The sequence below is a fragment of the Varanus komodoensis genome, unplaced genomic scaffold (assembly GCF_004798865.1).
Source record: "Varanus komodoensis strain SLA01 unplaced genomic scaffold, ASM479886v1 scaffold38, whole genome shotgun sequence".
NCBI classification, from domain to species: Eukaryota; Metazoa; Chordata; class Lepidosauria; order Squamata; family Varanidae; genus Varanus; species Varanus komodoensis.
Window position 1 is genome coordinate 2,459,712 of NW_025335909.1, and position 12,982 is coordinate 2,472,693.

At 46.2% G+C, this 12,982-nt stretch overlaps 1 protein-coding gene across 24 annotated transcripts in view; it reads right to left on the reverse strand.

Moving 5' to 3' along the window:
- The window catches only part of FBRSL1 (fibrosin like 1), a 679,964-nt gene that overhangs the window by 15,124 nt on the left and 651,858 nt on the right, over window positions 1-12,982 (reverse strand). For 16 of the 24 annotated variants that reach the window (XM_044440551.1, XM_044440550.1, XM_044440543.1 and 13 more), the window contains 5 exons: window positions 9,562-9,657; window positions 3,309-3,380; window positions 2,521-2,559; window positions 1,374-1,445; window positions 957-1,040 (listed from right to left, as the gene is read on the reverse strand). In XM_044440551.1, the coding sequence (XP_044296486.1) occupies window positions 957-1,040; window positions 1,374-1,445; window positions 2,521-2,559; window positions 3,309-3,380; window positions 9,562-9,657 (363 nt within the window). The remainder of the gene's footprint in view (window positions 1-956; window positions 1,041-1,373; window positions 1,446-2,520; window positions 2,560-3,308; window positions 3,381-9,561; window positions 9,658-12,982) is intronic. The other 8 variants (XM_044440562.1, XM_044440549.1, XM_044440548.1 and 5 more) reach the window with 3 other exon arrangements.

Sequence of the window (12,982 nt, forward strand, 5' to 3'; positions counted from 1 at the left end):
CATTTCTAACTTTATTAATTTCTAGAAAAAGGAGCTCTCTCTGTGTGTTTAAAAATAATAGTACACATATTAAACCTGGCAATGTGTGCAGTTCTGTTCAAACCAGGAGAGGCTTTCTGTTGGTTCAATATGAACGGATTTCTTGTTTTTCTGATGCTAATTACCCAGCAATGCCAGTAAATACTTGCAATGAATTAATGAGCAAAACACAAAGCGGTTGCGGTGATGGTAATGGAGAGAAGGGCATAAAAACAACTCATTTGACACTAAATCTGCTTCTATTCAAGGCTTCAAAGATTCTGTGGTTCTGCAATCCCCAGACATCTGTGTGTTGCTCAGCACTCTGCAAACAACTTTTGCAGAAATTAATGGAGCACAGGGCGTTAAACATTTGCATCTGTGGTTGTTGCTCAAACCAAGATTTTGAAGCACAGGTAGTTCTTGTGGCTTCACTAGCAATGCCATTTGTTTCTTCCTCTAGAGACTGACATTATATCCCGCCAATGGACCTCCTCATTTTGGGGGACACGGCCGCTTCCCCAGGATACCACCTGGGACGTTTGGAGCCACCCCCAACCGTTCCACCAAAATTCCATGCATGGCCATTGAGTATCTCTGACGCCAACTGCACAGAGCAAAATGAACCCTCGCTCACACATATTGGGTCTCTCCTTGCAGAATGTGACTACTGTCCTCAGTAGGGTGCTTAGGAGCAGTGACGCGCAGATCACAGGGATGACAGAAGACTCGAGCGGCTTAAAAACCGGTGGATTCTGCAGTTGTCCAAGTGCAGAATCCTGCGGGCGTTAAATGTCTCACTCGGGCATAGGGAGCCAGCTATCCCTACCACGCTTACCTCGTAAGTTCCACAGCACCCCTCCATCCCACCCCTCCACACAACACCGCAGAAGAAAACCCCCAAGCACCTCTGACACAATGACTGTCATTCTACTCGCCTGCTCTATGTTTTGTAAAATGTCCTTCACCGTACCGCTCATTTCACTCTGAACAGGATAACACTCCATATTCCACAGGAGGTACTAGTGCAGAAGGGAAATGATATTAAACACGCGTGCTTCGTACGCCCCCGCCCTCCCCACAAACCTCCCAGTTTTTCTTCTTCTCTTCTCCTTTGGGTTGCATTTTTAATACCTTGGACTTGTTTTGCTACCAGGCTGCCCTGCCCCACCACACAAGCGCAACCATTTTTAGCTCTACGATAGATGTTAAAAGATAGAAAGGCTTAATTAATTCCACACCTTACACATGAAAGCAACACCGTGAGAAGGGACTTGTTTAATCGGGGTGGTGGTAGTGGGAGCATAGCCTGTAAGCCAAGAGGGTCTTGTCTCCAAACGGAGCAGCTCATTTACCTTTATCTTCTGCTGGTGATGGTAGATCTGCCAGGCGATCTGTACATGAACTGCACACCACTTTCCAGGCTTCTGCAATCAAATGGATTTTTTTAAAATGGAGGTGCATCTTCATCTACCAGAAATCATCAGTCAAAATAATCATTGCATATTAGGCAGCTAAAAAACAACTGAGACTAGTTGTCGGTGACGCTGGTAACTGAAGCAAGACGGTTTCTTTTTATCGTTAGGAAATGCACAATTTTAATGTTTTTAATACAAGGTATAGCAATTTTAACAACTTCCTCCGTTGCACACCTGGGGGAAAATCAAACTATATGGCCTCACTCTGCCGTTGAGGCCCGGCTCAGGAAACCATATTATGGGCATCCACTAGTGTTGGGATCCTTTTAGCACGGTCCTCCCACACGAGATTAATTTGCCCAGTTTGGGAAACCATTTTGTTCTGCAGAGCCTTTGAACATGTTAGATAGTAAGGACTGATCCTGCCAAGCTTGATTTGCTGAATGAGAAATTATTTGGTTTTCATTTGTTTTATTGCTTTTAAACGGACCGTGCTTTTAAAAATGTTTCAAATCACATAAAGTAAATGTAGTAAAACAACGTGATAGATAAATAAGGAACACCCCTTATTCTAGTCCAGTATCCCATTTCCCACAATGGGCGCCAGAGAAGCCCACACACGGGATGGGGAGGCCACAGGCCCCTTTTATGTTATCCCTTGCAGCTGGTAGTTGGAAGTAGCTTGCTTAGCATGGATCCTGCCATCATGGCTAACAGCCATCAGCTGGTGAATATATACGCACACATAAAAGAAGAATTTCAGTTCTCACGAGTCCAGAAGACTGCAAATGCAATGATTTTGCTCCTTTAATTCAGGAACTAGATGGCTCTTCTAGATGGCACACTCAAACTGTGATTTACATTATGCAAATTTACTTAACTTGCATAACTTATGCAAGTATTGAGCTTTTCTTGCCACAGGATTTGGATTAACTTGGAAAGGTGAAGCAAAAAGCAAATGCACGGGTTGAAAGAGTACTATTTTATAAGCAGCAAGACTGGTTTATATCACATACCTGCAAATTGTCACATTTACACAAATGATACTTTAATAAAAAGAAGATTTAAAAAATCCCCGACAAACCTTACTTACTCGTACTGGAGCCCGATAGGGATCAGACACCTAAGGGAAGTGTGGAAAAACAGATCAGTTTCCCCTGAAAAGAGGCCCATACAGAGGAAAAATAAGGCATATAATTCAAGAGACGAAGCTGACACAAAGGAGATAAAATAAAGCAGTAAGAGAGTTACTTTGTCACACAGGAACTCTGTCTGCTTTCCCTATTCTGTGTGAAGCAGGAAAGACCCAATGACATTTGCTGCCTTAACACCGAGGGAAACCTGGTTTTGTAAAAGCTGTTGAAAAAAAAGTATGTTTATTTCCCAGGTTCAAAGTCAAAGCTCATTTGTGCTCCATCCAACCTGCATGAATGTTTGTATGACCTTTTGTACAGGAGAGGAACAAGGCCATCACACTGATGGATGGTTTGTCTCCAGTGCGATTCACACACAAGCCTCAGGAAATCAACGGAGAGGTCCAGCCTCTGGGCCTATTTATTTTATTCCATCTACCGACCTGAAATACAGGTCTGTTAAGTGATGATCCAGTTCTTCTTGCTTTCTTTTCAAAACAACCACCATTAACTTTTCCCCATTGTCCATAGTTGCATTCCTGAAAAATTGGCTTACATGAAAATGACAGAACCAAAGGCCACAATTTCTGTTGTACAACAAAACCAGAATATTTGTTTGATACAAAACCGGACGACTGCCACCTCACTGCAATCACGGAAATTACGTTCGAGCTCGTAGCCGTTGAATTAGCAGAAATCTGATGAAAATGGAAGAGAAGTTGGACAGCTCTGGACCTACCCCTGGTGTCTTTTGCAGAAGAGCATGGTGTACTGCACCAGGTCTGCTTGCTACATCGATCGGATTTGAAGTCTACAAAGAAAAAGAAAAGAGCCCAGGAGTTACCTTCTAGTGCCCCAACAGTACTTTGCTGCAACCCTGGCCAACCCCAGGCCTTCTCTGCATGACTAAATTCAGAAATCTAAGATGTTGAGCGACTGGTTTCTCATTGGGTTAATGTGTGAGCTCACATTACAATATTTGGGAGGGAAGCAGAGTTCCCCAAAACGATGAAATTTGCCAAGCTAAGTGGCAGAGCTAGGGGCTGAGCCTGCGTTGACTCAGCCGAGGAGGAGAGGCCGATGCTGAATCGGGCACATGGGCTCTATCCTGAGAGTCCCAGTGAACGTTTTAGTCCCCGTGTCTGCAGAGATACACTTGGAGTTGCGATGGACCCCTGGGGGGAAAACAATCAGCGTACGATGGGCAGCGTCGGTTCTGTTCATGTGAATGTGCTTCCATATTTGGCAAGGGGAATCTTGCAGATTAAAAGTTGGTTAGTTTATCTTCCTGGCTATTGTGCTGTCCATTCTTCAGTAATGGCATTCCTACTTTGTAATAATTGTGCGTGTGCATCATTTTGCTTGTGAATCCATTGACCACGAGACCTTGCTAACTTCTGCTAATTGCTTTAGCAGAAGTTAAACTGTTCCCTTTGTGCTCATGTCTCAAAGCCACCCATTCACACGAACTGCATCACATTTTCACACGTATATATGGATACAAATGGACATGCTGAGGGGGTTTCAAAAACATTGCTAGATTAAAAATCTGGGACTACTTTTACTGGAGGAGCAAAGGTTTCAGGCAGGGCAGCAAAGGTTCTTTCTTGCCTGGGGTGGTATTCTGCCCAGCAATTAGCAGAATGGTTAGCTAAGCTCCAAGGTAATGCATCCACCTGGCTGTAGTGATGTGACGTTCCCTTGTTCTGTATCAGTTGCTGGAACCTTGTCTTGGCATGTTGGAAGGCATGGGGCTTAAAGCCAGCAATCAGTCTTTTCCTTCCCATGACATTGCACCTGTTGTCCTCCAAAATGAGTGCAGGAAGTTTAGCCAATTCCCCAGCTAGACATTTATCCCATGATGCAGGCCAAATAGCTGTCAGATTTCAAACAGTCGGGCTTTAGGAACAATGGATGAACATACTTCTGTAATTTAAGTATGACAGGTCAAAGGTGGTTTGAAAAGTTGAAAGCAAGGGAAAAAGCCCAATGAACCTAAGGATCTGGAATTGTGTGTGCAGATGAGCAAAACAAACAAACAAAAAGATTTGCCCGTGAGTGGAAGGCCTGTCAGGCCCCCTTTGCAAACTGATGGGAAGGGAGGCAAAAATAACAGCTACGATGCATTTTAAGGTCACATCACATTAATAGTGTGAGTGATCGAGTGCCCTTTGGTCCTTTTGTCCCCCTGAAGACAGATGGAAATGCTTCCTTCGGCAGAGTAAATTGAATACTTTTGACCTTTTCAAGTTCTTAGCTCATGAGAAATGGCCTTTGGGAAAGAGCTCAGAAGTTTGCAGTCAGGTTGGATTCATGTGGTGGGATTTACATACGAGGCCTCGGGGAAGAGACATGAGAAGTGGGGAAGGAAACAAAAACAAACTCTTTCTTCACAGGGCCAGGAGGACGGAATCCATCACCGCACGGCCAGCCACTGAACGTGTCCGTCATGATGATCTAGGGCTTGAGGCGGCAGCCACATGGGAGCAAGAGGAAAGTTTGGGAAGAAAACGGGCCGGGATGATTTGTGTGGCTTCCCTGCTCTGCTCCAAAGACGTCAGCGTTGTCCTTTCTCAGAGGAGATGAATCATGGCTGCAAGTTGGAGGTAATTTAGGTGCATCCACCTGCTCCCGGTTCAGCCAAATAGAGCGGCAAGCGCTGTGAAGAGGGGGACGGGGTTTCCCCATGGAAAGAGTTATAGGGAGTGAAAAAGCCCTGGCCAGCTTGGTGCTTCTGTACACGACATGTACAGAAACACTCAGCCTGCCATTCCTTCACTGCTCCTATTATTCATTTCGCCTCGTATTTGTGGGTTGCACAGGACTTCAGCCTGGCCCAGTGCTGAGCTCATCTATCCTTGATGTAAACCGGTTGAAAGTATCATAGGGTGTTGTGGAATACATCAGTCTTGTTTCGTTATCAAGGACAAAGGTGTTGAGGTTGATCCGTATGGGCTGTGGATGGCTTATGGCAAGCCAGGATTCGTTTCTCTGAACCCAGATGGAATCCGCATATCGTAGGTGGCCGTGTCGTTTTCGCACATCTGCTGACAGATACGGGATGGCTTGGCACAAGATAACCAGCTGCCTTGTGCAGAATGCATCTGGGTTGGCGGAAATCGAACCAGCCAAAGTAGCGAAAATAGATGGTGCTTTTTGTTACTGTGCCCGTTCGTGCGAATTATCAGACTGCACTGCCACTGTCTCAAGCAAATTTGTGATGTGTGAAGGGAGCAATTTCTTAATAAAATTCTTTTCTTCCAAATATTGGGTTAAACAGAAGCTCAAGTCCCCTCCAAGTTCATGCGATGCTCTAGCTGGGTGAGTCTTGGTCTACAGATAAAACCAGGCAGAAAAAAGCAACTTCAGGGGAAGCAGCCCATGGGTTTGAGCCATGGCAGCCTTGGTGCCTCTACTTATGACCAAGGCACATTTGGTAAAGTCCTGGCACAATCAAATACGACCTTTGTGGCTGTATTTTTAAGAACGTAAGAACAGCCACGGTGGATCCTTCTAGTCCGACCTCTGCTAACACAGTGGCAGGCCAACTGTCCATGGGAAAACCCCTAGCAGGACCCTATAGCACCCCCCACCCATGTTCCCCAGCATAGGCATACCTCTGATAGGGGAGTGAGCACACAGTCATCAGGACTAACACATGGTAGCCATTAATAGCCATTTCTTCCATGAATCTCTCCAGTTCCCTTTGAAAACTATCCAAATTGGTGGTCGTCCTCGCACCTTGTGGAAGTGAATTCCCTATTTTAACCATGCACTATGTGAAGAAGAAGTTTTTTATCTGTCTTGAATCTCCCACCGATCCGCTTCACAGGATAACCTCAGGTTCTAGCGTTAAGACAGCTGGGAGAAAAAAGTCTCCCCTCTCCACTTTCTCCATGCCATGCATAACTTTGTGCACCACTAACATATCTCCCATTTTTTTGAAGCTAAGCCACCCCAGATGTTCTAACCATTCCTTTCAGGGAAGTTACTCGAGCCCTTTGATCATTTTAGTTGCCCCTTTCCGCACCTCACCCAAGTCTGCAATATCCTTTTTTAAAGTCAGCTGACCAGAACTGCACATCATGTGATAACATGATAGATGGTATAATGGCAGCATTATTGGCTGTTTTATTTTCAGTTTCTTTCAGTTCCTTAAAGATGCCTAAAATGAAATCTCCCATTTTCACAGGAACTGTACACGAGATTGACATTTTCATCAAGCTGTCTACACGTATCTTTGTTTAATCCCTGCTAATTGAGATTCCTTCGCTTATACTCAAATGTGGGATTTTTCTTGGTCCCATCAAGCATCACTTTATGGATGCTTACACTGAACCACATCTGCCAGGGAGGTTCTGGGAAGTAAACTCGTACCTCTGCAAATACAGTACTGCTTTCTCATATACATAGTCACTGACCTCAAACAGCAATAAATCCAGCCACAACTGACCCAGGATTCTCTCTTAATAAGCCTAGTTCGATTATAGATGATCCTATTGAATGCTTTCATTCCATGTACACCACCGTGCAATCCTATTTGGGACAAAGGTGCACTCGATACAAATGAAAAATGGATGAATGAATATTGCCCTGAAACATCTTATCTCAGAGCAGATCCACATATTATGCAAAAGAAGATTGTAGAATTCTGCACCAGAACGTTTGGTGGGCAAGTGTCCTGCTTTTGAATACATGGTCCCTAAAAGCAAATTAGGCCCCTTCGTTCAGAAAAGGGCGTGGAAGAGCATTTTAGATGAGCCTGCTTCCTTTGCAGGCCAGAAATGACCTTGGGAGTATGAGCAGAGGCGTGTGACCATTACAGTAACAGTTGTTGTATTCCACAAGTCCTGCAGTTTCCATTCATGAATGCCAGCACAGAGTAGAGAGGCTCCAGGTGAACCCCCAAGCTTGTCGCTCATACTGCAGCCTATCCTCCTGTACATAGAGAGGAGGAGAGCGAGAGAGCACCAGTGTAACAGATAGCGACCCTGCCGCTTTTCCAGAAAGCTCTGACTTTTATCTCGGCACAGAGATCTGTTTACAGAAATGCCCGTGATTTCCAAACACCATCACATAGGAATGTAGCTTTATCACAAGCAAGTATGTGCTCCATTTTTATAAGGCGCCATCAGTAACTGTCAGTATTTTATGAATTTTCTCTTCCCTTTAAAGATGGCCTGAAGGTTCCAGTGCATTTTTACAAATTAAAGATATTGCGGATTGGAGGAAAGGAATCTTGAGCCTGGAACCACCTAGAAACCGTCTGTGTCCTGCTACCATATCACCCAAGAGTACATCCCAGTGCTGCACCTGGCTAGAGTGGCACAGTTTTGTCCTGCTCGTTTAATGCAGCTCCCCTGCACCTTCCTGCATTTCCTTTATTACCGGTTCTGTGTCCGTCAGTGTGCCAAAGATTCGAGGCCCCCATCAGAGCCCAAGGGAGTTACCTTCTGGATTATGAACGAGATTCCTCCGATATCCGTAAAGCAATACCAGTGCGGAAGGCTAGCCCAGTTCTTTGCTTCGGGGCACGGCCTTTCCCCACCAGCCATCAACACACTGCTTTGCACCAACGCTCAGACCCTAGGGCCTAATCCTGTGCCCTGATTCTTCCGCACAGCAAAAGACTCAAACTTGGAGGCTGCCCAGTCAGCCCCACCTCTCCAACAGAGCTTTCTTCTCAGGTTAGTTAAATGTTCTGCATGGAGTGTTTGTATTAACTGCTAGGCTTTAAAGCTGTGCCAGAATTTGAAATTCTTTAAGAGAACGTGAGGATGGGAACACGTAAGTTGCGGGGGTTCTAAGCTCCCATTCCTTTATTGAGGGTTTGAATTCTAATGCTGTTTTCCAAAGAAAAGCAGGCATATATTCTAACCCTCCGAACCAGCTTTCTGCCAGACGAGGCTGCCTGCGTTATTTGCACTTGGCTTTTCTATATGACACTCGATTCCGACGGCAGAAGAAGAGCTAATTGCAAACAGAGGCTGCAGCTTAACTGATCAATTTCACAGATGGTGCGGTTTCTCCTGGTCAGTTTTCAGTGCAGCTGTCAATTTGATGACCGGTTTGAGAGCGGCTGTGGTTTCAGGACCATTCGGCACATACTGTATCTTGTGCCATACTGGTGTGTGTGTGGGGGATTCAAACCTCATGCACCACATCACAACGCAAACGCATCCACGCCACTGCTTTTGCCTTGTGCGCACACATGCAGAATCCACTGCCAGCGGCTCCTTGATGAAGAAGCACATCCCATCTCGCCCCTCCCTTTATCCCTTTGTGAGAAGTGCAAGAAATCCTCAAGGAGACATGGCTGCTGCCAACCTGCACCTCCCCATCCAATCCACCAAGGGGCTTGTGTAATGCAACATCAGCACACTCGGAGTTTCCGCCCTGCCCGGGTGGGGAAAAGGCAGAGACTCGGCTTTTCGAGCCCGTCCCAGGTTGAATCCTCTCCATCTCCAGGCAGCACAAGGAAAGCTGCCTGAAATTCTGGACAGCTACGGCTGCCAGTCAGTGTTGACAATACTGGTTCTAGAGGGATGCAGGGTCTAATGCAGTGTAAGTCATCCTATTCAGCTGTCCCTGTGATCTTTATGACGTGTTTCTTGGAGGACACCGGGAGGCCCCTGCAGGATCAGTCCAAAGGCGACCCAGTCCAGGGTTCCGTGGCTAGCCAGTTGCTTGTGAGAAGACCACAAGTGGGACACAGAGGCACCAGCTTTCTCCTGCGGTGCCCCAGTAAGAAAACTGGGCCGGCTGTGATGTGTCTCCCCACATTCTCCCAAGCCTACTAGCAGGCCCTCATGGGGCACTCTGGTCAGAATTGCTCGGAAGGGATGGAAAAAGAGTTTTCTCCTGGAAAAAGCCACCCGGCACATGCACATGTACCACATTTCAACGTTCCAGTGACATGTTCCGATCGTGATTCTTTGCCATTGAAGAACAAAAGACGATGCATAAATAATACAACCATAACAAGCTTGTACCTTCGGCTGAAATGCTCCCTGAAGTGACCCGAAAGGACCTGAATGTGGAAGCATAGGTGGCATTCCAGGCATTGCCGGAGGGTAGCTTGGAAAGAACTAGGAGAGGAGGAGGAGGAGAAAAAGAAGGGAAAAGGCACTGTTATTATTACATAATCATGGATGCATGAGACCATTTCGGGCTGACTCTCATGGACATTTTGTTAAAAACATCTGCGATGACCTGCAGTGACTGGAATACCGGCATGCTATCAGAACTCTTCATATTGCAAGGAGAACGTAGGAACAGCCCTGCTGGATCAGGCCGGCATTCTGTGCAGCCCAGACAGCACTGGATAATAAAACATCCAACTTGATGGCTGTCTCACTACATCCTGTTCCCAATTTCACCTGCGTTCTATGTAACAGAGTAACTCTTTTTTATCCATGCTGCATTTCCAGGCAGTTGGCTTCATGGAATGGGGGAAAGGTGTCCTCGCATTAGGAGAGACAGAGGGTAGAAAGCATCACTGTTCCCTTACCATGCACAATATTATGTTTCTATTTTATCATCTCTCTCCTTACTCAGCTCTTTTCTAAGCTAAACAATCCGAGATGTTGTAACCTTTACTCACAGGTTAGTTGTACCAGCCCCTCAGTCACTTCAGTTGCTCTTTTCCTCAAATCTGCTTGTGATGACCAGGATTACATGCAGTATTTCAAGCTGCGCTACAGATTTGTATCAGGGCAGGATGCTACTGGCACCAAATGATGCCCAGGGCATCACGCCGGCACCGAAAGTTAACATTCATGTCTGTAAAATGGGAACAGCTGCACCAAGGGCACCTGCTTAGCATGCTTTTGAGAGCCAGAGGGAGTGGCAGCAAGCTCTAAGGTGCCCTTTGTCTTAGAGTTCATCTTCACCGCCTCGAGGGCTAGAAATCTGGCTGATTTTGCAAAAGGACGTGCGAGTTAGCATTTGTGACAATGGATCACGGGCAAAAAGCTGCAAGCCTTGTTTTGCACCCGTGTTCATCGTGGCAATCATTTTGGAATGGCTGATAAGCAAACTTGTCTGACCTGGCCAGTGTGGTGTAGAGAGCCAGTGTGGTGTAGAGAGCCAGTGTGGTGTAGTGGTTAAGAGCATGGGACTGGGACTCAGAGGATCTGGGTTCGAGTCCCCGCTCGGCCATGGAGCCAACTGGGTGACTTTGGGCCAGTCACAGACTCTCAGCCCAACCTGCCTCACAGGGTTGTTGTTGTGGGGATAAAATGGAGGAGGAGATGTAAGCTGCCTTGAGCCCTTGGTAGGAAAAAGGCAGGATATAAATCCAAAAAAAAAAAAAAAGCAGGGTAACACCAGGCCACGCCTGTGTTTTCCATAGGCCTCTTTAAGGCCAGGTTACCAGTCCTCAAGGGAAAAAATTCCACGTGCTTTCCTTCACAGAAAGCACATTTGTGGTAGGTCGCTCCGTAGGCAATAAAGTCCATGACACAACGGAGGCTCTTTTAACATGAATGAAATTGTTTCATTTTTACCAGAGGGGGGAAATTAGTCTCTGCTATCATTCTTAATTCTGCCATTACAGGCCTCCTGCAAAACATGCCACTTTAGCAAGTGCGAAAGCAGGCCTGCCTGGCATCTTTAATCTTTATCTGCCTCCCAGTTACAAGGTAATTACACAGTTGCCAGCCATGAAGTCCACTATTATCAACACACGCTTTTAATTTTCCACAGTCTGCAGTCTGATGCAGCGCCTGATAAAAGGGAATGGCGAGGCGAGGAGAGCACCGAGAGGGTGTTGTGGACGGGCTGGTCTTCTGGCAGGCACTGGCTCTTTCTTAGGATTCTTAAGACTCCCACCAGCTCAAAAAAGCATCCATATTTCTCTAATATATTCACTCAAATGATGCGTTGAAATACGTAATCTATTTAGAGCAGAGCCCTCACAAAGCAGTGCCTAGCATACAAATAGAGGATCACAACTAGCCCCCCCCGCCCTGCCAAACCACTTTGAACTCCCCCCCCCAAAGAAAAAAAGCAGTAAGAACAAATAGCAATATTATGGCCAAGCAATAACAATAAATAACAAGATCTACGACTAAAACAAAGCAACACCAACATGCTTATCAAAAAATCGCAAGCAGATTGTGAATGCCTTTTTGAAGCTTGCCAATGGTGGGACCACATGAAGCTTGGCCAAAAATAGATTTCCATGACTGGGGGGCCACTGCCCAGATAGGCCCTGTCTCATGTGTCCGTCGACGCAATGGCTGGCCATGCCTCCAACCATTATTTCACGTGGGGGGGGGGGCGGATATTGGGTATTGGCAGCCCTTGAAGCAGGTTGGATCAGGTTGATGGTCATACCTTGCATTTCAGGTAGACCTAGGGCATCACTGGCCCCTGGGACAATACTGGTGTCGTGCGTTCCGTCCTATTTCAGGAACCAGGAAGAGCAAGGGTCTGACATGCACCTGGAAGGCCCTCCAAGCGGCTTGTCTGCATTTCCAGGTTGCGCAGAAGGAAAGGTGTGCACAGCCTTACCTGCATCGTTCTTGGACTGTCCAAATTATGGCATCTGGACGGGTGCAGATGCGGCTGCATTGTCTACAGAACATGCAGGAAATACGTCACAGCAAGGCTTTCAGGACTCCGGCTCTCAAGTGCCGGAGCTTGCGTGAAGGAGGTCCTTTGCCACTCCAAACAGAGTTGTTGGACAAGGTTGTGTGGGTCCAGTGATGGCGAGGAGGAGGAGGGTTTGGCTGCCAGCACTGCCACAGCTTAAGCTCAAAGAGGGGTTCTCACTCATACCTGATTGTATTTGCTGCGGTCATTGCCCTCAGCAGATCAGAATACCAAGGAGCCAGGACAGCTCTGTTCCTGGGCTAGGATATGTGGGGGAGATAAAATCAGTGGCCTGAGTCCTTCCTCCCTTCCTTCCTTCCAAGCAGAACCCAGGGTCTTGGCAGAACCGTGGGCCAAAGTGGCTAGAAAATACCACTGGGACGACACAAAACCATCTGGGTTCATTAGTCTCCAGGCCCAATAAAAAAGACATTATTGCTTTTGCATTCTGTAATCTCTGACACGGACATGGCAACAGCTGTTTGCATTATTTTTTACTTCATAAAGGCTTTGATGGCTTTTTATCAATGGGGTGTTTTTGAAATTTACAGAGGAAAGGAAGTTTGCTTTAAAACAAACATAAAAGGGACTGGCAGGCTATTTAGGCATACAGGCTAGTTCCCATCTCGAGAGAAGAATTTGATAATGATAAATTATGAAAACTGATGATGTATTTTCATGGGATATTCTTTTAAGAGAGTGGAGTTGGACTGGGCTGGACACAGCTGCTGTGTAGAACGGATGCACAAACATCAGAAAGAATGTGTTTTAAAACTAACTCTGCTGCATTAATGTCCTTTTGGAACTATCAGCTGG